This window comes from Aspergillus alliaceus (assembly GCF_009176365.1).
Source record: "Aspergillus alliaceus strain CBS 536.65 unplaced genomic scaffold BDW43scaffold_77, whole genome shotgun sequence".
NCBI lineage: Eukaryota > Fungi > Ascomycota > Eurotiomycetes > Eurotiales > Aspergillaceae > Aspergillus > Aspergillus alliaceus.
This window is the reverse complement of record NW_022474760.1, coordinates 62,868-87,031: the sequence shown is the minus strand read 5'-3', so window position 1 is coordinate 87,031 and position 24,164 is coordinate 62,868. Positions and strand designations below refer to the sequence as shown.

Sequence of the window (24,164 nt, the reverse complement as noted above, 5' to 3'; positions counted from 1 at the left end):
ATTAAAAGTCGACCCAAAAAAAAAGGGCCATCCTGCGTTTCTCTATCTCACTTAGCTCGGGATACCTTTGTTTTAGCCTTTTGATCCACTCTTTTATTTGGCTGTGACGATCTTCTAGAGCTCTCACAGAGGGCCTGGAAACGGTCGAACTATCAAACCCTTTTCACTTTCGAGTTTTGGTGAATCTTTGTTCATGTTCAGTTCAAACTACTCGTGGCTTCACTTCATACTTTGCGCCTTATCGAGTAACACTAGCTACTGGGCCATTCGTTCGTTTTGAATATTATTCACAGCGCTCAAATCCTGCAATCTCCAGCCAGAGCGGTACCGCAAAAGCTTTATACCTACGTGTTATACAGCCTGCGGAGGAAGATTTGAGATTTTCGATTAGAGGCGCGGTGGCGTCTCAACAGGTACGGACTGTAACTCAACGAAAAGGCTGTCCAAAGGAAAATACCAAGAACTTATTCTTACTTCTACATAGCCTGTGAGCATTATCGATGGCGATTTCCCTCGTATCGCTGCGTTGATTTTGTCGACGCCACATGCCTTTCGACGTACCTACAGAACCCATCGCACTTACTACATCTGAAACTTTTTCTTCGCATATTTAGAGGGTAATACCCCATGGTGGATACTTTGGTTTTCTGACCTACTTTGTGCTGGTTTGTCTCTGTTAAGATGGATGGAAGTGTGGTTGAAGGTATTTCTACCTCTCTCCAGACCTGCCCTCCCGATCTTCCAGGGCTTTTCGCTCTTGATGATCCTCCATCTCCCCCTTACATACATCATCTGCATGTGAATGATCTGGGGCTTACACCACCCCCTGGGTCGCAGCAGCAGCAGCAGCAGTCTGCCGATACTCAGGTGCCTCCGCAGGGAGTGAACCATAGTTTGCCGGACGACTGTGGAGAAACAGCGTGCACTAGCAACCAATCTCCTAAGGTTCCAAAGACAACCTCCTCAGTGCCGGGCATTGACTCAAGTCATGAGATTCATCAAGCCAACAAGCTCCGAACGAGCCAGGCGGCGTCCAAATTACCGGACCGGGATGTTGATCCTGTAGGTTTTGCTGGTTCGGCTGGCACAGTGCAATCACTGTTCGACGACCCCCTTTTTGATTCTGAGGCTGTGCTTCGCGAGCTCGATGCGGCCTTCGCGTCCCGAAAACGGACTGGCGACGAAGCGTTTCCCGAGCTTGGTTTATGGGGCCCACCAGAAAAGAGACGGCTTGTCGAATCAGAACAAGATCACAGAGCTCCTTCTCCCAGCGAAACCCCTTCGTTGTCTTCTCCTGACTCGTCTCACCAGCCTGAGCAAGGAGGAACCGCCCCCCAGACACCAGGTGTAGAAAGACTCCCGTCACCCAATCCACTCTTTGATTCTTTGGATGCCCTTTTTGAGGATCCTGACTTTAACGTTCCTTTGATACCGGATGATGAGCTTCCACCCGATTTCGAACTTGAACCGCCCCTCGTTCAAGACGATCAATCTAACCACACGCCTCCGAATCAGATATCTGCAGATAGCACTGATAATGTCCAACGTTCTTTTGTGCTTCCTGATGGTCCGATATCACGGGAACCTCCTGTCAGCGAGATCACAAAACAAAGATTTTCACTTGACTCGCATGATATAGTTTCCAATACCAGTCGTGAAATTCTACAACGAATTCACCAAGACCCCGAGTACACGTCCCCTTATCCAGCGTATGGCGGACCACTAGGCTATCTCCCTTCCGCGCCAGGTATCCACGTCAAATGTATTGAAGTTGCGGAAGACCGCATGAACTATCGTCTCTCCAACTTGAAGGACAGGGTCTATCAGCTCACCTGCGAACGGAACAAGTACAAGAACGCTTGGTTCCAATGGACCACCATAGATCCTGCGACGGGCAAGACCAAGGAACAACTATTGCGCGAAGAGAATTCCATGCTTCGGCGTGTTTCTAGCCAACATCAAAACCGGGTGGAGCAATATAAGAGAGAAGCGACAGAGTGGAAGAACAGGCTTCATGAGCTCGGCACTATCTACAACAACCTTCTCTACGATATCCATGTCCAGAGACAATTACCCGCAGTTGCACCAATCCCGGATTCATACAAGCCTCCACGTACATCTCAAGCTCCTCGAGGGCGATCTCACACGCCAAACTCACACGCCGCTACTCCAGTGCCATCTGGAAACACGCAACCACCCAATCAAGGCTCTCAGCCCCTACCCTCCCAGTGTTCTGGTGCTTACGAAGGTCAGCCGCCTGCTGAATCTCAATTAGCTCTGGGCCAAGGACCGGCCGAAACCAGACCAACTACAGTCACGATCGATTTGACGGACGAAACAGAGAGCCAATCCGCTCACTCGGAACCTTTGCAAGCAGAGCAACGTCGCATGGAGCTGCTTCAGTCCCTGCGAAACAAGAGATACGACTGGCTCCAAGGCGAACAGAGTGAACACGGTTTTCATACGACGTCGGCCTCACAATCTCCACTGCCTCAACACGGCCCTGCTCCCCTAACCGAGCGAAGTCGCAGTAACCCTCCGGGTCGTACTATTGCCCATCATAATTCCATCGACGACGAGTTGGCTCGTATGATGGAGGAGGAATTGGCAGAAGCTTAAAATTAATGATACCCATTTTATGACTTCAAAGAAGTCCTACTGTTGAATTTAACTTGCATAGCGATTAGGGAATATTGCATACCTACTACATCTACATGATAACCTGATTTTGCTCTACCAGATGTGTATCTGTGTAAATCTACTAGTAGTGCCCCGGCCATTGTAGCATGCCAGTATGTGAAGCTGAGACGCTTACACTTATCTATGAAAGAGTACAACAAGAATGTATGACAATTATTTCCCGCAAGATATACCATGCCCAGGGTTACGGAGCTCCAATTTTTTATATAAAGCATTTTTAGGTTATCCTCTAGCAGTATCTTCTTGTAAACACTTTTATTAATGTTTTTTTTTTCGGATAAAATGAAATATGTGATTAGGGCTTGACCGTCGTCTCCATCGACCACCCTGAGCACCTCCATAACCTGGCCAATTTTCTACCTTTGCGTCTGTGAGAATGAATGCCAGTTGTTTGTGATTGCGCGAAGATAAACAGTACAGACTAATATTGGATTAAATCCCACAAAGCAAATCTAAATACAAGACAGGACATGTTCGTCTACAACATGAAAAGGCTGTTAAGACACATTAACCAAATATGCACATACAGCAACTCAATCGCCATGCGACGCAGGGATCCCTTCTAAAATTACACACTGCGTTTGCTTCGAACAGCCGTAACCCCGTTAGACCCGGCCGTTACAAAAGCGCAATGACATTTTCGGAGTCGTACGATGGCCGGATCCTCGTCGATTTCATGGACCTAGTCGTGCTCGGGGAAGTCTGCCTCTTTGAATGCCGCCAGAACTCACGAAAAGCCCGCTGATACTCGTCTGTGTGCACATGGCGGTCTGAAGCTAAAATCCTGGCATGGTCGTTGGACAAGTGGTGTACTAACCAGCGCACTATGAAATAAACCGTGTTAGCTCGGCTAAAAAGGACATCGTCGAAGGGGCTACCACTGCAGTGTTTACATACTTATCTTCACGTGGAAAGGAGATGAGCCGTATAGCTGCTCGAAATATCGACATCCTGCCTTAGGCCTTTCGAGTATAGATATGCGTCTAAGAACATAATCGCCCCCGTGAGCTGTTTCATTCCCAATCATAACATGCTCTTCGTCTTCGTTGTCAAGGGTACGTCCAAGCCGGTCGCGCTTGCAGGTCGCAATGAACCGGTGTTTGACTTTCACCCAGGCATTTGGACTCTCGCTCCATTTGTCGGTCTCGCTCGCTTTTTCGGCCTCGGTCAGGCCCAGGGGGTTGCCAATCACGGGATTGCCGTTCACTTCATGCTTAGGTCTCCCTGCGTGACGGTCGTGGAAACTTGCTGTCTCATGTCCCGGATCACTGCGACGTCGTCCATGGCAGGAGCGATATGGTAACTGAGCACGGCGCGGATACTGCGTTCGTTTGGTGGGTTTGGTCTAGGCTTGGTCCTTGGTTGTCGGAGCTGCCCGGATAGGTCAGCTTGAGGAGCCGTCTTTGTTTTGCGTTTGGGAGCCATGCTGGAATGATACTTACTGGAGAGAGGAGGGAAGAGAAACGACGACGGGTTTTGCTGCGTCGATGTAGTTATAAGTGGAAGGAAGGTCTCCCACGTTTTTGAGGATATTCTTTGTTCAGCAGGGAAGGCAATAGGGCAGAGGACAGTCACGGTTGCTGTTTTTATAGTCTATAGGTCACAATGTTCCATCTTTGATATTCACTTATCAAGTGAATGTCTTTATCAGAGCCGTGTCTGGTTACCATTAGTTATTCTGTGCATCCAACAGAAGAGAACAGAGAATTACATATAGCAGGAAGGGATATATCTTTCAAGCACTCACAGCTCAAGGCTCACCGTGCTTTAGTAGTTGTTGTTAGTTGTTGTTGTTAGTGGTTGATTCCATATTCTTAGAGACTAATTTCTATTTATTTTTTCAATAGAAATACATCAGTACTGCCTTATTGGTACTCTGTTAATCTTTGTATTATTTGTATTTCTGTTGCTCACAGGCATAGTTTATCGGAGACTTAGTAGAGTGGGCAATCAATAACAGATGGAGTCTACTGTTCCATTGTATGAAAGGGTTATCGAATAAAGGTTAGACTCAAAAGAACAAAACACTCTAGCCAATAATAGGTTTTCTCTTAAAGAATGATATACGTATCGATTATAATGCTATTGCAACACAGACAATATGTATTTTTACATAAACACTCTACAGTTTGTGTACCAAACACTCTTTGTATACCTCAATGTGATAATATTATATATAGAGCTCTTTTGTCTATATATTATCAAATCTATAGAGAACAGGACAAGGCTAAACTTATACCTTCTAAAATAGCCCTACTAGGTACCACAACACATCAACTCATCAGTATCATACTTACTTGGAAGTGAGAAAGGAGGTATACTCCAAGTTGGTATCATAAGTAGTAGGGTTGTAATATGAAGTCAAAATCGATTATGAAGCCCCTTTTAGATGCGCTGAGAGGTGCTCCTATAAATACCTTTACAACGTTATCTATAGTAGACCTGACAGACTACGCATGCTCGAGCACAACGGTCCGGATGCTTGTAAATTGATTCCATGACAAGTCGTAAACATCGTAACGTAACATAAATCAAATGCACCTCCAATGCTGAACCCGAAGCCCAGAAAGAATCAAGGTCCGTATGAAGATCCCAGTCTATAGCACAATTCTAAAGTAAAAAGTTGAGATATATATGCCCGGCTTATATATATGGTCCTTTCTGTATGTCATCCATTGTATATTTTTGATGACCAGAAACGAAAAAAGACAGAGAAGAAAAAAAAACCAAACCCAAGGACCCACAACCAACTTTAACAATCTCTGAATAGGAGAGATGGGATCCAAGCTCACTCGGTAGCCGTCGTCGTAGCCGGACTGTGAGTACCGTCTTTTTCACGCATCGGCGGTTCGGTCATCCCCCCGTTCTTTAGCGCCTTCCTCGCTTTCCGGCCACCGCAGCAAGCCGCACAGCAAGAGCCCAACTGCAAGATGAACGAAATCAGGTTGCAGCCGCTGGCGATCCACATGAAGACCAACATGCGGGTGCCCAGCTCCGCCTCGATGTTCAGATTGTAATCCTCCGAGGTGAAGACGTTCTTGAAGATGATGAACATGACGGTTGCGACGACGGTGGCGACGACCGTGAAGAGCGCCGTGAGGAAAGTCAGAATGGAGAAGGGGAGGGCGCGGAGGAAGATAAAGGTGCGGCGACGGTGGGCGGGATGGGCGGCGTTGGCGTTGGCGTCAGGGCTGATGGTTTGCGGGGGTCGCGAAGAAGTCGCCAGTGGGGAGAGAAAGATCATGATGAAGGTCAGGACGGTGGAAAGGATGAAGAGGGCGAACATCCAGTGGGAGGCGATCCGGGCGATCTTGAGAGCGTCGGTGATGTTTCCCGGGAGGGCAACTGGTTGCGGTTAGCTCTGGGCTGTCTGGTTATGCATGCATCGAGGGGGTATTCAACGTACTGGTAGCTCCCGAAAGCAGTTCCGACATGATGATTTCGACTGGATTGAACCAGTACAGGGTCTCCGGTTTGGAGCATTTGGTGATGCCGCTGTCATTGTAGCCCTCACAGAAATTCCATAGCCCCACTTGGTAGAAATCGTGCAGACCGATAGAGCGAGCAATGCTGTTGATTAGGACGGCATTGGGTATCGACAGGGGAATGATATTGGAGAGGTCAACCTTGAGGAAGTAGGTCTGACGGAGTACTGGTTTGTCGGAGACATTGCCGATGACGACGAGGATCAGGAAGATCCATGCAATGAGGTAGAGAAAGGAACGTAGAAGCCGGTGCCAACGGACTTTGGAGGGACTCCTGGCGTATGCCGGCCGTTGAGGAGCTTTTCGGAAGAAGGGGAGGTTTGCCATGGACTCGGCACGTGTGGGACAATTTAAGAGTCGGAGTCCGGCGGGTAGGGCTGGAAAGAGAGAAAATAGGGAATATATCAATCAATTCGATATAGAGTGAGATATGACGTAGAAGGCATACACAAGTATATACAGGAGGGCGATTTTGTACAGAATTAAGATGCCAGAAAAATGTAGGGCTGGGAAGGAAAGAAAGGCAAAAAAAAGAAAAGGATGTGGAGAGAGTAGGAGGTAATATCTGTTACTCTCTGTATGTATTTTTCCCACTCGAATTGAACCTTAATGGTATAAAGTTGGAAAAACTTCGCAACGATCGGCGACGGCGTAATGTCGCCGTAAGGGTGCTTTTTTAGTAGGGTCGAGAATCCAGATCCCTGAGGAAAAAAAAGGCTGGACCGTTAATTGTTTTAGGGGGAAGGATCGTCGGTCAATCCTGGCCCTTCTTAGTTGATAAGCGGATTATCAATAAATAGCACCGTTGATCGAAACATGTTTCAATCTTTTCTTTTCTGTCACTCCACCCGGGGCCATACCTCCGTGTTCATACATACATACACGGCCATCCATTTACGTACATACATACCTAGTATGTACAGGAAGTCAACTGCTGCGGTACATGTACATACTTAACTTACAAGTAGGTAACCTATATTTATCACCTGCAAGCCATGATATGATACCTCGTGAATTGAAACCAAACCAAATCATTGTAAAATCAAGAAGAGGCTGAGTCAGCTCCGCCCGTGACACCTTGAAGCTTGCAGGTTGATTAAGTTAAAAGATTACGTGTCTCAGCTCACTTCCTTTTCCCATATTTAGACTGAGCGTTGTTCTGGATTTTCTCTTCTACCCGACCCCTGATGTGGGTTTCTTCGTTGGCCTTGCTGCACAGCCGCAACGTCATGGTAGCGTGACGGTCCACAAGTGGAGTCATGTTATTATTATTTAATTCCAGCTGCCTGTAGCTGGATCCATAATCATTGGATGAGAAGGAACAAGCAGCGGCCAACCAGCCCCACGGGTGGCATCAATCCTCGATCGCCCTATCGGCAACTCTTTCTCCATAGTAAGAACGGGTGGCTTGCAGTTCCTTTTTTCTTTTTTTTTTGGGCTGTGACTTGACAATACCATACCGGTCTTAAAGGTACTGTTTTACTTACCAGTGACCTTTTTTTCTCCCTTCTCCATCCGTCCACCTCTTTTCCTACTCTCTTATTTTCTCCTTTGCTGTTGATATTGCGTTGCTTGATACAATATATTATTTTATTACTCCTGTACTATATTTATTTCTATCATTCGTGATATACATTTTTCTATATGTCCATATATATACATGCTTGATAACTAACTACTCTAAACCCTTCCCCCTATCGACTACTATGCGGGTGATGATCCGGTTACTACCGCTATTGGCGGCACTCCCGACCTGGGCTGCAGACGACACTACTTCATCGGGAGACAAGACTACGACTTCGGTGACGGGAAAGGGCATGTTGACGCTGGATGGGACTATCACCGGGACAATCAGTGATGCCGCAACGCCGACCGGCTCCTATCAATCCATCACATCCACGGTCACTCTAGGGAATGGTCATGGGAGTGTGGCCGGCTCGCATACCGTCACAGGCTCCGACGCAACCGTGACAACGCCTTCGAATAGCACAGATACGAAAACATCCACCTCCAATTCTCTGACCGTGCTGGCCGGCAGCCAGACACATCTGATCAACGGCACCGCCAATGCCACTATGACGGCGTCGGCGTCGGCCTCCTCGTCCCCAGTGATCAATACGCAACCCTGCAATGGATATCCTGAATTCTGTGCGCGGAATTATTCGAACATCACTGTGGTTGCTGCCCATAACAGTCCTTTCGTTAAACCGGGCAGTGTCGCCGCGAACCAGGCGTTGTTGGTGGAAACTCAACTGAACGATGGGATTCGGATGTGTATGTGCAGAGTTGAAGCGATCAGCAATTGAAAGAAGAAACTGATGATGAAATAGTGCAATTCCAGACTCATCTGGTCAACAACACCCTGTACCTGTGCCACAGTAACTGCGAGCTCCTCAATGTCGGGACCCTCGAGGCCTACCTGACGACGGTGGCCAAGTGGATGAAGGCACACCCATATGATGTGGTCACCATTCTGATGGGCAACTCGGACTACGTGGATCCCGGGAATTTCACCGCACCCGTCCAGAACTCGGGTTTGATGGATTTGGTGTATACCCCCTCCAAGATCCCCATGGCCTTGGATGACTGGCCAACCCTGTCCACCATGATCATGTCCGGCAAGCGTGCAGTCATGTTCCTAGACTACCAGGCCAACCAGACGGCATACCCGTGGCTTATGGATGAGTTCTCCCAGATGTGGGAGACGCCCTTCTCCCCGACAGACCGAGCCTTTCCTTGTACGGTCCAGCGCCCACCGGATCTGGCCGAGCCCGATGCCAAGAACCGGATGTATATGGCGAATCATAACCTCAACCTCCAGATGAACGTGCTCAATCTCAACCTGCTCATCCCGAATACGGCTCTCTTGAACGAGACGAACGCCGTGGAGGGGTACGGAAGTCTGGGATGGATGGCAGGCAATTGTACTGGTAAGTTTTTCCTCCTATGCGTGTGGCGTTGGGCCGCTCTAACCGACTCTGTAGAACAGTGGAACCGTCCACCAAACTTCCTCTTGGTCGACTACTACAACTACGGCCCACAAAATGGCTCGGTCTTCGAGGTTGCGGCGAAGATGAACAACGTGACATGGAACGGCAAATGCTGCGGCGTGACAAGCGCGGGCCTGAGCCTGACGCCGCAGAGCGTCATGGCAACGGCTCTCATGATTGGAGGAATCCAATTCCTCGTCTCCATGTTTTGAATCATACGATACATATATATTAGTTGTATAGAATCTTTGGCTGGGAGTTACGAGACACGACTGCCCTGTTTTACTACATACATACATTAACGAGAAACGACACTCAGTAGCGCAAGAGATAGGGAATATAAGCCATTTACCCGATCACTCAACCCCGAACCTTGGGGGAAAGAAATATTAGTGTAGTAACTAACACTAATGGTATCTATCTACTCCGTTCACTGTAATCTGTAGGGCAACACCCAAATCAGTTTAGCGCACCACCTGATCCCGCATCACTTCCACCCACCGCCCTCTATATCACCAAAAAGAATCAAGAAACCTATACTCAATTGCAACTTCCCCTCATTACCTCTCCCAATTCTACCCCTTTCAAAAAAATTTTTAAAAATAAAATAATAAATCAAATACTCCCAAAATGGTCGACATAGTCCCCCTCTCCTCCTACCCAAGCTACATTGACCTCCTCCCCTCCATCCAGACCTGCAACATAACCAACCTCCCCGAAAACTACTTCTTAAAATACTATCTCTACCACGCGCTCACCTGGCCGCAGCTGAGCTTCGTCGCCGTCGTCCGCCCCAAGAATGGCTACACTAAGCAAATCGCAGGCAGCGGGGCCGCCACGCTGACGGAGCAGTATCCGAAGGTGGTGGGGTATGTTCTTGCGAAGATGGAGGAGGAGCCGACGGACGGCATGGCGCATGGACATATTACGTCGTTGAGTGTGATGAGGACGCATAGACGGTTGGGGATTGCGGAGCGGCTGATGAGGATGTCGCGTATGTGTTCATTCCTTTCCTTCCTCTTATTTTCTTCCTTGAAGAATGATTGGTGGGGGTTTGTTTGGGATTGGCTAATGTTGGTTGACCCTTTTTTTTCCCCCATTTTTAGAACGCGCTATGGCTGAGTCGCATCGGGCTCATTATGTTTCGCTGCATGTACGTGTGAGCAATACGGCTGCTTTGAGGTTATACCGCGATACGCTTGGGTTCCAGGTTGAGAGTGTGGAGAGCAAATACTATGCTGATGGGGAGGATGCGTATGCTATGCGCATGGATTTGACGGATATGTGGATGAACTGGGCGGAGATTGAGCGGAAGGATCGGCTGCGGGCGGAGAAGGATGGGAAGGATGCGGATGAGGGTGAGGAGGTGGGTGAGTTGGGGACGGAGAAGGAGAAGGAGAAGATGGTTAAGGTGAAGGTTGGGAGGGGTTTGGGGGTTGGCGATTTGGTGGAGAAGAATGAGTCGCAGGTTCAGGCTTAAGCTTCGCGGCTCTTCCTTTCCTTTTGCCTCTTCTTCCCTTTGATATTCTCACTCATCTTGGGATGCTAGAGCTTGTGTGCTATAGATATGGTTTGCCTGTTGGATGTTGACTGTCTGGTAGGGATTAACTATTATAGACCGAAAGGTCTACTTTGCATGCGCGGAACGCATGATGTATATGTTACATTGGTTGCCATGCTGAGTGGTGTGAATGCAGTCATGTCTCATTAAGAGTTGGAGCCTAGTATCCGCAACGCTAACTATGGCGGAAAAGAATAAAAACATTGGAGAGTAAACCATGTAAAACGGAAATATAGAAAAAGACTCGACTACCCATGAACACAGACAAGAGATGCTAATTGCTCTTCGACCCAAACACCGCCCACTCATGTACAATGTCCGCCAAAAGAAAAGAAATAATCAGCGATGAATTCCACGCAATTGCTCAATAGAACGAAATCTTAAAACCTTCGTTATTGACCGGACTTTTGGCCCTTCTCTTTCAAATCCTCGGATGCTTTGCTTTTGTTCAGTTCCGACTCCTTCGAACTTTGTTTTGCCTTCTCAGCCTCTTTCTGGCTTTCCTTCCCACAGGGCGGAGACTCGTCTTCCTGGAGGTGATGTGAAGATGCAGTACTAGTCGTTCGGATCGAGCTGATCTCGCTAATCTCGGTCACGGACCGCGGGCGCGGAGAAGGGAAAGATGTGAAAGACTGGACCGTCGACTGACTCTCCCGGTGAGTATCCAGGCCCAGGCTCTGCACCCGTAGCTCGAGACTCGGTTCTGACGGGGCCGCTTCGATCTGGCGAGACCGTTCCAGACGGAGTCGGTTCCGTTTCAACCGTCGCTGCTCCTTGTGCTCATCCCTTGCGCGCCGGAGGACATCCCGGAAGACCTTCCGCGTGGCCCGCGTCTCCTCTTTCAAGGCCCGTTTCTCAGCCGTGTTTCGTTGGTGCTGCTGGGGCGATTCCCATCGCCCGCCCCAGCCACGTCCGTAGCCCTGCTGCTGCTGCTGGGAGTGTAGGCCCCATCCGGCCAGCCTATTCTGACGGCGCGACTCCTGCAAAACGGTGAGCTGCCGGCGAAGTCCAGCTGCGGCTTCATGTAGATCACGATCATGATAGTCCTCTAGGGACAAGAGCTGTGCGCGAACAGTAGCCAGATCTGAAGCACTCAGTTCTGATGTCGTGGATAACGAATCAATGGATTCCAATGACGAGTCCGAGGAGACCGAACCCGTAGATAATCTCCGGACACGTTGAACAGGTAATGTAGCGACGGGCTCCACGGGCGTCACAGGTGTGACGGGTGCAGCAACATTGGCAGCCGGAGGGTAAGAGTAATTGTATGCGTTAGGATAGTAAGGCTGGCCTCGAGCATCGGCGGCGGGCCATTCGTTGCGGGGTCGGTTGACCAAACCGCTAAAGGCATCTTCCACCTTTCGTCCTTGGAGACTGGCCTGTTCTTCAATCCACCGACCATGCGCCATGGCGTGCTCTTCGACCTGTCGACCATAATGGGAGGCCTGCGCACTGATCTGATCTCCATATTTCTGGGCTTGGGATGCCAGCGAAGAGAACCAGCCAAGGGGTCCACTTTTAGAACCCGAATTTTGCTGTGGAGGAGGCCAAGCTCTGGCATTCCAGCCCCACGCGGCGTTCTGTTGATAGGGTATCTGTGCCTGAGGGGGATAAGGATACGTCGGGTGGTGAAGGGGCGGGGGATGATAGTAGTGCGGAGCCCCGTACGGCGTTTGTGGAGTAGGGGGAAGTTGTGGATTTGGATATGTATACGGTTGTGCAGGGGTGTGCGGGTTACCCGCCGGAGGAGACACAGCCTGCCTTGGAGCGATAGATGGATTCGGCCGCACGGTCAGCGCTGTCCGATTTTCCTGCGACACTCGAGTTGCTGCAGGATAACATCTAGGGCAGAGGGGCGACGCCGGTGCATTCTGCGGATCGGTGACGTAGGAGAATGTGATGCACGCTGCGCGGGGTTCGAAGAAATATTGGTTCCACTCGGTGATGACGGCGGATATTCGCATCCGGCGTTGGTCGTCCGTCTCTTGGGGCCGATCTTTGCGGTCTCGTTGGATTTCGGCCCTGACCTGACGGGGAAGGTGCCCGGATGAGGAGGCGAGGCCTAGGTGCGGAGGAAACAGATATCGTAAGAACATGTCCCAGTCCTGTTGGATGATATGCTCGGTCCGTGCGCCCCAGCAACGAGGCCGACGAGGGAAGTCCTTCGATTGACTCCGCGGGTAGATTGTTAGGTGATGCGCCAGGACGGGTCGGCCATTGTCCAGGGTGGGGGACGGCCGTTCGACAAAGTAGGCGGCAGCGGAGGTGAAGTTGGCCGGTGTGAGGGGAGAGGAGGCGAGCACAAGGGAACTGGAGCCATCACTAGATGCCGTATCAGACAGCGGGCCATCACCCCCTCGGAGACGGAGTAAAACCCGGTTTACTTCGGCTGTCGCAAGAGCATTTCGAGCGTTTGCCTGAGCGACAAGCGGATCGACGGCGGAGTACGGCGGAGGAGCCTCCTCTTCATGGTCCATCACGGATTACCAAACAGGTTTGCAGAGAATTTGGGGGCAAAATCAGTGAAATAAAATGACTTCAGGCTCATAAACGGTGATCCATCGCGCATAAACGACTAGATCAGCCGCAGCCTTCTAGAAACTCACACGACGCAGCCGCTGACGCTGGTGAGGCAAGGCAGCAAGATAATCAAGATCAAAGTAAGACAATCAAGGTTCCGAAGACGAATAATTCGAGATGAGGGGGGAGGGAATGGGAGAGAACAAAATGTTGAGAATAGATAGAGAGCAGAGCTATAAGAGAAAAGAAATTACAAAGACCGTAGAGACACAGCGAAGGAGATGAACAAAAAGAAACAACAAGTCGATTAAAGTGAAGCTCGTAAGGCGGCTGATCACGGGGCCGGCGGGGCACCGATTGTGATTGGAGGACACTCTCGATAAGGCTGACTGATCGAACATTCCATGGAATTGATTGATTAATTTAAATAATACGTACATATACTTATATAGATATGGTATAAAATTAGACTGAACGGTATATGTGTATTTCTGTATTTCAATTGATACTGTTTGCTATAATGAATTTCCTGACCTCGGTGAAACTATAGCATCTATATAGAATTAATAATATATATAGTATATACAGATCTAGACGTACCTAGGTATAGGTACTGTAGTTACATTTACAAGTATGCACAGAACAATAAATACTAATCTCCAGAAACTAGAGATCTCTCACAGACCTTGAACCAACTTTTCCCAGATTCCACCCTCCAGACCTTCCATATCATCCCACCGCAGCATAACCGTCACCTCAATTACTTCCTCATATACCATATTCCTTCTCCTCGGCAAGATCAGCGCTAGAAGTATGTATACATAGTGCAATGGATAGGGCCTTGAGTACTTATCGATTTCTAACTGGAAAGACACACGGAGCAAGCCAGAAGTTCCCTCACCAAAGCAGCTGCATTTATGATGGTTCTAGATATTGTACGTACAAAACCATATGTATTATATCCGTATAGTACAACACATGAATCCAAATTCAAATTAAGGTCTATCTTTGATTGTCATCGTCAGTTATGTGCATGGTATCTAAATCCTAACGCCAATTGCCGATTTACCAAAACTGCATAGCTTCAAGTTTTACGAGAGAACGGGGAACGGGGAAGAAGGAAGGAGCCAGCCAGCTCAATCCCAAGCGTCTCCCCAGTCATCTAGGTCCTCCTCTTTCGGTTTCGTTACGATCTTCTTCGCCGGCGCGACAGTCTTAGGCTTAGCCACACTGTTCCGACTGGAACTGCGGGCAGGGGATGCCGCAGACGTAGTCTTACTCAACCCCTTAGGGAGAGTTTTCTTTGCCTTGGACTGCGCTGCCAGCCAGCCGGCAAAATCAGGCTCACCCCCATCGTCGTATGGCACAGGGGCGGGCTTGGATGCTAATGCCGACCCAGTAGATGAAACAGTGGTCGTGGCAGGGCTGAAAGGAATATCGTCCGCCTTCTCACCGTCCTCATCGTCTACAGCACCCCACGCATCGTACACGTCATCCGCTTCTTCGAGATCATTGGCGCTCGGTGCGGCTTGCTCGGACATTGACCGGTGGCCCAGGGGCTGGGTTGCAGGTCGGGGCGTCACCTTCGGCAAATCAAGCTGCGCCGAGGCTGACGGCTTTGTTGGACGTGGTACAGATGCTGAACGGGCTGGCTCGGCATCGACCGGCTTAACGCCATTGGCGGACGGCTCAATTTCACCATTGGCCGCCGTGATTTTATTTGTGAAGGAGGAGATTGCCCAGCCTGCCCAGGACTTATCATTAGATGTTCCAATTCGCGCATCGTCTTTGGCAGCGTCTGAGCTGGTTGAAGGCGGCTGCACGGTTTCTGGCATAGTGCTGCTGAATTTACGTATGCGTTGAAGATACAAGTCAAGCGTCCTATTCGCCTGATCACGAATCATCCTAGTCTCCGTCAGAAACATGGCAATAGCGGTGAGAGCAGAGATCTCCTTACTTTTCTTTGTCGAGAAGAGAAGGGCTGATAGCGGGGAGAACTTTGGTTGCACAGTCCTCCTCGGAAAAGAATTCTATCGTGGCAGCCAAGGACAGCATGCCTGCGTTCCGAGCATGTACAAATGGATCGCGCAGCGATCTTGTAAACGCAGCAATGAGAACCTTAGATCTTGACTACATTCCTGTTAGCATGACCTCGTGTCTACGGCTTTGGCATGACTTACACTTTGTCCCAAGTTTTTCGCGATTTTGCCTAGGCAAATAGTAGTGTTTGTACGAATACCAGGCTGTTCATCGTTTGCAGTCCGCGCCAAGAATTTCAGCAAGTCTCCGTTGATGGTCCGGTCACTCAATTTGCCAATGACCGACAACACGGCTTTAACAGTCTGTTCTCGAACAACTGGTGCAACGTCGGTGAACCCGGAAGTCTAGACGGAAAAATTACAATGTTAGCTACTGGAGACAGAAAGAATAAGTCGCGCGTCCTACCATTGGCGGGAAAATCTTGTCGTTGACAATTTTCTGCGGAAGATAGTCAATCATTAATGGCAAATTGTCCAACAGACACACCCGTAATGCTCGATCAGGGTTCGCAAACAAGCGCACCACGACGGGCGTCAGTTTTGAATTGAATTCTTCTTGCGATAACTTGGATCCGATTTTAAGAATGGCTGCTAGGACCTTCGGGCCACCTCCACCGAATTCAACCGACTTCAAGAGCTCCGGCAGCACCTTCATCTTGAAGAATTCTTCGGGAAAGTCATCAGAAAGTTCATCCAGCTCACTACCGAGGTCAGTACTTATATCATTGCGGCACTGTCGATAGCACGGGGGACTCGGAGCCAAACATACTTGATGAATTCTTCTCGCTCAGCATCATTCTTGAGCCCCAGGCTCTCTATGTCGTCCGTTAACCTGATCAAGGGTGTCTGGAAAAATCCACCGTGCTTCTTTCCTTGTACAACAAAGTGTCCCGGGCTGAGCCGCAGCTTGGGGTTCGCCGCACAGAGACGCTTGTAGCTGGCTTGCATGGTCGGTGGTATATTTGTTGTTTTGCCTACTTGATCTCCCCCCGAGAAACCTCCGTTAAAGACCTCATACACAAGGATACCGAGTCCGTAGGCATCGACAGCCGTTAGTGGGTGACGCTTGATGATATCCCACCCCCCTTTGACGACCTCCGGAGGCGTATATCTAGCCGCGTCTGGTACGAGACTGGCATATTTCTACTGCCTGTTAGCCATGTACATGTCTAGCAGAATGTGAAAAGGGGGTTGCTAACGTATATAACTGCTTCTTCATCGTTCATAGAGCTCAACACATCGAAACCCCCTAGTTTCCACTCGCCACTCTCGCTAGCGAAAACTGACGAGGCTCTCACAATACCATGCACGGACGAAGCATCTTCATTTATGAACTTGAGTGTAGTCTGTAGGCGAGCTTAGTTAGTATTGCCCAAGCCTAGCTGCAAATTCAGCCACATACCGCCACTGTATGCAACCCCCATTTAGATGTCTCCTCACTCAAACTCCTCCGCTTCACATGCCATGACAAGGGTACAACTCGCTCGGTGATAATATAAAGGCTCGTCTCTGTCTATACCGTGTCAGTTGCGTGTCCTCAGCAGAGTGAACCACAATATAATGCAGTATTCGAAGCCGCCACAGCATCAAGTACCTCGATAGTATCCAGAACTTTAATCACTCCAGGATGTCTTAACGTGCGGGACTTCCGCACCGCATTCTTCGCGAGAGGTAGACGGGACTTATTCGAAGCGATATCGAAGGTGAAAACACTGCACGCCGAGCTATCGTCCTATGCATCCGAACCAAACAGCGCCTCATTAGCCCCGCGATCATATCAACTAAACCGATAACATTCTCCTGGCATTCATACCCGTTTCGTGGCGTTATGAAGCGTCCATATCGAATCGGAAATATCAACTCTGTCTCCGAGCGAATAGGGAAAGGAGCTTCCTTTGGCGATTGCAGATGCGACAGCGGATTTGAGGAAATCCATGGCTATCCGTTTCTCGGCAGGTGGTTATTGGGGATGTTGGCAACAATACACAGCGGGAAGTTGGTTTGTTGAAAAGCAATAGTATACCAAGGATTACTTGGTCAATTCTGGAATGGCTAAATTGTCCACGAAGCCCTGGTAAAGGCCACCTGTCCCCAATCCAACAGCTCGCGCTGTCCACAAGATGATTGTCAATGGCATTGAATCACGGAAACTAAGATTAACTAAATGATGGCCTTAGGCTTGGCGGCGGCCGGCTATACCCCACTCCGAATGCGGTTTAGCGCTATCTCCAACTTTAGAATATCTTCAGAGCTCCTTTTGCTCCGATTTTGTTGTTTTCTTCCTGCATGTCAACTTCTTCACCCAGTTTCCTAGCTCTATACTCAAAATGAATGATAACACACCGACAGACAGCCGTCTACTATTTCCACTAACCAATGCACAATAACCCCAGTCTCACCAGCTCCATCGCACCACAAACCAAGTAAGTGAGCTCTCTCTACTCTGTACAGTACATTCCACCCTCTCCCCTACCACAATCCCCACAAATCTCCAGTGATGCAACACCTGGTAAAAGGTCAGACCGCGAAACCAAAAGACACATCGAGCCCCAACCGAAGGTACTCCTTCATCCGCCGTCAAGGTACCTCCTCAGATGAAAACAAGTCCCCCCACGTCGTCATCTAGCCATATGTCATCCTCTTGAACATCCTATCTTCGCTCTCATACTCTTTACTTCCCATCGATCAAAGGCAGGCACATGATTCGGTAAAAGGCAATTGGTCATAGTCGCAAGGCTCACGGCATTGCATACCCTGGAAAGACATGTGCACAGCGATGGGGACAACCCACAAGCCGCAATTTGGGGTTTCTGGTCCGCTTTATCCCTATGAGGAATTCAGAAACTAATGGCTGCGGCATACAGGTGGGGGTGGGTATCTGGCTATCGTGGGAGTTGAATGCCGATGGGAAGGGAGGAGAGGTGGAGGTAGATTCGATGGAGATTGAGGCATGACTTGGACTACGACTTGGCGGTGCGGAGTTTGTGATCGTATGATGGAGACCTTGTTCTGAGCTGGATGAGGGGAAAAGTACCGCGGTTGCGACGCTGTCTTGGTTGGATGATGACCAAAATATAAACTGAAAAGACCTGAGGAGATTCTTATCACACTGGCTGGGTTTTCACATTCACACATTACTGAGTTTTTCGTTACTAAACTGGCGCAATAGGCATATACGATTCCCTATTTGACAGCACCAATGATCATACGCCTACAAGATGCTTCTAATATATCGGCTAGGGTATGGTTTTCATGGAATATCATTCCCCACTATCCTTAGTATCACTAGTTATCAATCATTTATGCATAGCCTCAACATCTCGTACCATCTCAGCACTCTTAGCCGAGACGAACACAACCAGAAAGCGCGTAGAATGCCATGCCGGTACCTCAGATGCCTAAGCTGTGACCAGCGAAAACAGTCACATCCTTCCCGCCACCCCTCCACCTTCAGCTTCCTTCACAACCCCTAGCCACAAGTAGTGTGAAATAAGAGAAAATGGGTTAAAAAAAGAAAAGGAAAAATAAGGAGGAAAATAAAATAGATATCGCAAGTGCAAAAGATTTTCCTAAACATGGTTGGCATATACCGATTTGAGCGATGCGCATCGCACGGGTACGGGATGCAATATTGGCCGAGCTCATCTCGCGTTCTGGAGATTATCCTAGGGTGCGTATACTATAGGTGGTGGCAAGGAAGAAGTGATTGTCATAGTCCATGGCGACCGTCAATCGTCGATGGGTATGATCGTCTCAGACTTCAGCATATACATCCTCAGCCCTATCATATACACCCCTACCCGCAGAAAGTAGCTGATAAACGATACGGAATCGCCTTGTCTGGTCAGCACTTGCTCTATCCATTTCGGCGTGCCCTATCAAGGATACTGGAAATACTCACCAGTACAAAGACAGTACCTGCCCATAAGAAGCGTTGCACGCTCTGGGTGCACAGAGGCCAGAATGAGTGCAAAGATTGAAGGCGGAGGTCTTGCAAAAACATATTGAGCGGTTGGGTGATACGAGATAGAGAAATCATCAACTCTGAACGGATGCTATGTGCACGCTCAGGCGTATCTAGTACGCCCATACACGAGGGGCATTGGTTATACCTTAGGTTATTCAGCTAAGGGGAGGATGGCGTCTCGCGCATAATCCATGCAAGTTCATTTCACCTCATCGGCGGCGTCCGGCGGCTGAGGACCCGTTGCTGCAGCCGGCGGTGGTTGAGAAGGGACTTGAGGCATCTGAGGCATTTGATTATAGCCGCTACTTGGCGTGCGTTGTTGATGGGGCGGATAGTGATGCACCTGATGTGGGCTGGACTGGAAGTGTGGCTGCTGATGTGGATAGTTACCCCGGACGGGAGGCACTGGGAATGGTCAGCAATCGGCAGTGGATCGCTTCATCTGTTGCAACATACTGTGACCTGGCTGCTGGGCTGCGTAGACAGGCTGTCCATGCTGCCCAGGTGATATGAACATCATTGGCTGTGGGGGCTGACCCTGTTGAGAGTTTTGGTGCATCATCATGGGAGCACCACGACTGGGGCTTGGGAAGCCACTGTGCGGCTGAGGGGGCGCATGTTGAGGGTACGCGTGACCCGGATTTGGGGAATACATTTGCATCTGAGGCGTGTAAGGGGTCATACCCTGGGGAACGCCCATATAAGGACCGCTGGAAGGTTGCTGGACCATCATAGGGGCGCCCATGGTGGCCTGTGGGTTCATAAACTGCGGAGCACCAGGATAGGGCCTCATATGACCGGGCTGCGGGCCGCCTTGGTTGACGTAAAACTGTGGCATAGGCTGTCCAAATGCCAGCTGTGCAGGGGGAGCCATGGGGGAAGGATACCCATGTTGGAGTCTAGGAGATGGGAAGACTTGTGAGGTAGACGCAGACATTTGCATACGGTGGGGGTCATCAAAGTGAGGAGGGCCAGACGCATGAGGATGCAGGTGAGGTCCGTGAGGGGGCCCAGAAACGGGAGGCATACCCGGAGCCGTCTGGGGAAACTGGAAAGGTATGGGAGGTTGATGAGGAGCCTGAGGATTAGAAGTCGAGCGGTTCTGGGGAGATATAGCGGGAACAGTAACAGGAGGCTTAAACATCTGCTGATAAGTCTTTTCTTCATTGCCCGCAGCCACGTCCCAGGTCGGAAGGGTTTTATAGGCTGGCGGGATCCCTCCGTTGAAAGTATAGTGCTTCTCTGTCTGCTCTGCGCTTTCCTTCTTCATTCGCTTGATAGGATTGAATTGGTTCTTGAGAGACGGACGCTCGGTGATGGGCCGTAGCTTCTTACCACCGAAGAATGCGGATGGGGTGGCGGCGCGAGAAACAGTGCGGCCTCCAACAAAGGGGGACGAGCTGGACGAAGCACCAGGGGTAAATGTGCTTGCGGCGGGGTTCGGCTTGAATTCTAGGGCCCTCACATTAAATTTCGTGGATGCAGATGTCGGTGTTTGCACTTTGTTAGGGCTGGTTACTCCAGACTGATCACCGGCTGGGCCAGTTGGAGGTACGCGAACGTCATGGATGGGCAAAGGCGGTGGAACAGCCCCCATCGCCGCACCCTTACGCTGCTGGAGGTTATCAGCTAGGCGATGCCCGAGCATTCCAGTGGGCTGACGAGCCGGATTCACGGTTTGGTGTTGGGCTCGTGCACTAGGGCTTGCATGGGGACCCGTTGGAGGATACATCTGGCGACTACGAGGGTAAGCCGGACGATCGGACGGTGTCGCCGACGGTACCGTTCCAGCTGGGCCAGTGGCACGAGTTACCGGTTTCTGCTCGGAAGACTCCGGCGACGTCTTGGTTGATGTCTTCTCCTCGGCCTGTTGTTGGGCTCTCTGGATGATGGCTTCCTGCTTATGAGGATCCTTGGCGAGAATAGGCACTAAATCCTTGGGGACTGGCGTAGCTAGCTTGAAATTCTTCGAAAATTTCATCAATTCATTGAGTTTGATTGTCCGGTCATAGGAAGCTTGGTTACGGCGGCGTTCTTGCATCTTCTGTTTCTCGCTATTGGCGAACTGGCGGAAATGATCGAGCACTTCCGCTTCGACATTGGCGGTAGCGTTCTCCGTACCGGTCCGTTTCGGGGCGGCGCCCGCGGCTGATGGCGGCTTGACTGGAGCAGGCTTGTCAGCGTCCGGGACAGCATCGACAGCTGTACCTGAAGGCGCTGGTTGCGATGGTGTACTCTCTTTAGCTGGTGGCACGGCAGAGTTCGTCGCGTCCTTCAGTACCGGTTTCACAGTACTAGTGGAGGACCTTGAGCTTGCACCAGTCTGAGCCGCGACCTGGCGACGAGCTGGTGGCATGTACTTGTTTGGCTGTCCAGAGACAAGAGGTGGGAAGGTTCGCTCCTCACGTCGGACGCCACTGTACTTGTCTTCCTCGTCACCACCATCCCCTGCCACAACCAGTCCTCGTTCTTCCTTCATATGCGCATTGTCAACGTCGGTGTTCTGGATTTCTTGCGCAATACGAGCGGCCTCTGCTTCTTTTTGCTTATAGGTCGGGTCGGAACGATCAATCCGGGTGGTGTAAAGATTCTCATCATAACTACTAGTGGCGCCAAACAATCGTGCATTGGCTTCAAACTGATCCCAGCCTGCTGAGGCGTTCGCAGCTTCCAAGGACATGTCCACTTCGGTCTCTGCAGATGGCTCCCAACGCTTCAGAGTTCGCTCGCGCATGGCAAGGTTGCCAGAAATATCAACATCGGTACGGAAGCCAGAAGAGACACCTTAGACAGCGTTAACAATCAGAACAAACTATAAGATGCAAGGCAAGCGAAGTGTGGAGAAAACTGTACCATTTGCTGCTTTCGCAGTAACATCAGATGTAGAGACATTGGGTACAAATATATCCAATACATCTTTCACATCGAACGACATACTGTGATCCGGGGCCGATCCAAGGAACGGAGTCGTAGCGTCGCTTACTCCGTTTGTCCGATTTTGCTCTTGCTTTGTCAGGCGCTGTACCATCTTCAGAACGAAGGATGAATCGCTTGGCTCCAGAGAAGACGAAGAGAATATTCCGGTGTACTTATCGCCGTTTTTCGTGGTGATGGTAGTGGTCAGACCCTAGGGTATATAAGCGTTCCGTCCTGGGTAGGATGAAGGGTTGATGGGCTTACAATAAAGGTGGTAACCAAGAACACGAGACGATCATGGGCATGGCTATCAGGTGTGCTCGATTCTTTGGAGGCTGGTTTTATGGCAGCGTTCTGTTTCTGCGCCGTATTTCCGTTCTGTTGCGAATACGAAGATCTCTGGGTAATCGGGTTCATGCCTTGGGTCCAAGCCTTCTGGGAGTTGCTGCGTCTGTACACAATCGGAAAGCAAGCTAGTTAGTCAATGCATAACGAGGCTAGGCTGTAACGATAGACCGCCAATCTTGGATGCTTTGGTTGGCTCTCATGCCCCGGCAGTATGAAACCAGGAAGAAGAGACAAGAAGGATAGGGCGCTCAAGAGCATAACCAGTGCACTGTGTGCGTTGGAAAAACGACAAGGGTAGGTAAACTAGGCACATAACAGCGCTCTTGTGAGGCGACAAGCGGTGAAATAAAAGCGACAGAAGTCCAAAGTCCGATGAACTGGATTGGACGCAGAATAATCGGGCTATGCAGGTAAACAGTACAACGTACCTCTGACCTCCATCGAGCGGACTGCCCGACTGACGGCGACCTCCATCCGCCTTGGAGTTGGTGCTGGACCTCAATGACGGTCTAGCCCCAGAGTTCTGTGAGGAGGCATTAACGGTATTACCGGGTGCACTATTGGCAGCCGGCATAGAGTTGACAGAAGCCATTTGGCGTGGTGGTCAAGCAGAGTGAAGCTCACGTCGTGGAACTTCGCACGACGTAGAGCCGTAGAAAGATAGACGGGGAGAAGCCACAGCACACGCACACACCGCCTGCGCGTAGAGAAGAACGACCTAGTCGGGAGAAAGAAAAAGGACAGAGGGGGAAGCGTCAAGAAGACCGGGATAAAAAGATCGCAAGAAAAGCTATGGGAAGTCACGGGGTCGCAATGGAACAGGGAGGGAAAAGGGAATTAAAGAAAAAAAAAGCTTGGTCGGAAAGAGGGTGGAAATGAGGGGGAGAACGAGAAAACAGAAGAGGGAGTAGATTCCAAAATCACCAGTGGTGAGTAGGAATAAGAATACCAAAGAATAAAACAATAGAAACAAAGCACGTCGACCAGCGTCAAACAGAAGAAAGGTGACGGGGGGAGGGAAAGGACAAGAGGAGAAGAAGAAGGAGAAGAAGAAGAAGTCGTCACGGTTTAGTGTCCGTGGAAGGTTCACAGAGTAGGAACAGTAAAGTGTAAGGGTAGGAGATGAGGTGAGGTTCTGGAGGGAAAAAGCGTCCCCTTCCCATGGTTCCATTGGGCGATTTGGCAGCGAAAGTGGGGACCTTCTTCTGGACGGATGGGAATGTTAAGGTAATTTATCGACTAAACCTTTCTTAGTCTTCTGGAATACTTACCAGTTTCGACTGTGAGTAATTTTTTTTTCCTGATCAATTAGGTAGGCTTCGTATACAATTATAGTTTTCGTGTTCCTCTATGGTTCCCTGAACTTGCCATCCCTAGACTGCATCAAATTGGGAATTGGACGGGCTTCTAGACCCAAATCAACTCCCAGCAATATCTGTGTGTTCCATTTTCGCTACTTAAGAGTCTCCAGAGCTCTCTATTCGTTTCACTCCACTCGCTGCGACTTCAACATCCTTTTTTCTGCCCAATCTGAATGGAGTCCCGGTGGCCTGTCAGAATCCACATCATCAGGCCCACATCGACAGCACTTATGAATTAAATCCTCCAAGGCTCTAAGGGATTCAATGATGTGGACAA

General features: G+C 49.8%; 9 protein-coding genes across 9 annotated transcripts; 3 read left to right on the top strand and 6 right to left on the bottom strand.

Moving 5' to 3' along the window:
• Nucleotides 1-35: 35 nt before the first annotated feature.
• On the top strand, nucleotides 36-2,822 carry BDW43DRAFT_293291 (uncharacterized protein). Its single transcript, XM_032043812.1, has 3 exons — nucleotides 36-413; nucleotides 485-703; nucleotides 838-2,822. The coding sequence occupies exons 2-3, from the start codon at nucleotides 686-688 to the stop codon at nucleotides 2,617-2,619; spliced, it is 1,800 nt and encodes a 599-aa protein (XP_031894585.1). The 5' UTR covers nucleotides 36-413; nucleotides 485-685; the 3' UTR covers nucleotides 2,620-2,822.
• Nucleotides 2,823-3,793: 971 nt separating this feature from the next.
• BDW43DRAFT_293289 (uncharacterized protein) lies at nucleotides 3,794-4,321 on the bottom strand. The gene has a single exon (XM_032043811.1). The coding sequence runs from the start codon at nucleotides 4,123-4,125 to the stop codon at nucleotides 3,904-3,906; it is 222 nt and encodes a 73-aa protein (XP_031894584.1). The 5' UTR covers nucleotides 4,126-4,321; the 3' UTR covers nucleotides 3,794-3,903.
• A 926-nt stretch (nucleotides 4,322-5,247) lies between these two features.
• On the bottom strand, nucleotides 5,248-6,651 carry BDW43DRAFT_237729 (SUR7/PalI family protein). The gene is made up of 2 exons (XM_032039625.1): nucleotides 6,107-6,651; nucleotides 5,248-6,045 (listed from the first exon to the last, which is right to left on the bottom strand). Exons 1-2 carry the CDS (start codon nucleotides 6,510-6,512, stop codon nucleotides 5,489-5,491), a joined length of 963 nt encoding a protein of 320 aa, XP_031894583.1. The 5' UTR covers nucleotides 6,513-6,651; the 3' UTR covers nucleotides 5,248-5,488.
• Nucleotides 6,652-7,891: 1,240 nt separating this feature from the next.
• On the top strand, nucleotides 7,892-9,387 carry BDW43DRAFT_316543 (PLC-like phosphodiesterase; the record flags this gene model as incomplete). Its single annotated transcript, XM_032048319.1, has 3 exons — nucleotides 7,892-8,459; nucleotides 8,516-9,115; nucleotides 9,170-9,387. The coding sequence occupies 3 exons, from the start codon at nucleotides 7,892-7,894 to the stop codon at nucleotides 9,385-9,387; spliced, it is 1,386 nt and encodes a 461-aa protein (XP_031894582.1).
• Nucleotides 9,388-9,805: 418 nt separating this feature from the next.
• BDW43DRAFT_304393 (peptide alpha-N-acetyltransferase complex A subunit ARD1) lies at nucleotides 9,806-10,655 on the top strand (the record flags this gene model as incomplete). The annotated part of the gene is made up of 2 exons (XM_032045593.1): nucleotides 9,806-10,169; nucleotides 10,282-10,655. The coding sequence occupies 2 exons, from the start codon at nucleotides 9,806-9,808 to the stop codon at nucleotides 10,653-10,655; spliced, it is 738 nt and encodes a 245-aa protein (XP_031894581.1).
• A 211-nt stretch (nucleotides 10,656-10,866) lies between these two features.
• On the bottom strand, nucleotides 10,867-13,518 carry BDW43DRAFT_293283 (uncharacterized protein). Its single transcript, XM_032043810.1, has one exon. It carries the CDS (start codon nucleotides 13,211-13,213, stop codon nucleotides 11,129-11,131), a length of 2,085 nt encoding a protein of 694 aa, XP_031894580.1. The 5' UTR covers nucleotides 13,214-13,518; the 3' UTR covers nucleotides 10,867-11,128.
• A 727-nt stretch (nucleotides 13,519-14,245) lies between these two features.
• Nucleotides 14,246-17,485, bottom strand: BDW43DRAFT_293280 (COPI-interacting protein CEX1). Its single transcript, XM_032043809.1, has 9 exons — nucleotides 17,109-17,485; nucleotides 16,890-17,027; nucleotides 16,698-16,808; nucleotides 16,495-16,641; nucleotides 16,065-16,438; nucleotides 15,702-15,996; nucleotides 15,437-15,640; nucleotides 15,214-15,386; nucleotides 14,246-15,161 (listed from the first exon to the last, which is right to left on the bottom strand). Exons 1-9 carry the CDS (start codon nucleotides 17,229-17,231, stop codon nucleotides 14,393-14,395), a joined length of 2,334 nt encoding a protein of 777 aa, XP_031894579.1. The 5' UTR covers nucleotides 17,232-17,485; the 3' UTR covers nucleotides 14,246-14,392.
• A 1,883-nt stretch (nucleotides 17,486-19,368) lies between these two features.
• On the bottom strand, nucleotides 19,369-23,217 carry BDW43DRAFT_237573 (putative PAB1 binding protein (Pbp1)). Its single transcript, XM_032039623.1, has 5 exons — nucleotides 22,955-23,217; nucleotides 22,443-22,629; nucleotides 22,116-22,389; nucleotides 19,719-22,046; nucleotides 19,369-19,667 (listed from the first exon to the last, which is right to left on the bottom strand). Exons 1-5 carry the CDS (start codon nucleotides 23,116-23,118, stop codon nucleotides 19,462-19,464), a joined length of 3,159 nt encoding a protein of 1,052 aa, XP_031894578.1. The 5' UTR covers nucleotides 23,119-23,217; the 3' UTR covers nucleotides 19,369-19,461.
• Nucleotides 23,174-23,771, bottom strand: BDW43DRAFT_237565 (uncharacterized protein). The gene has a single exon (XM_032039622.1). It carries the CDS (start codon nucleotides 23,695-23,697, stop codon nucleotides 23,317-23,319), a length of 381 nt encoding a protein of 126 aa, XP_031894577.1. The 5' UTR covers nucleotides 23,698-23,771; the 3' UTR covers nucleotides 23,174-23,316.
• Nucleotides 23,772-24,164: the final 393 nt, after the last annotated feature.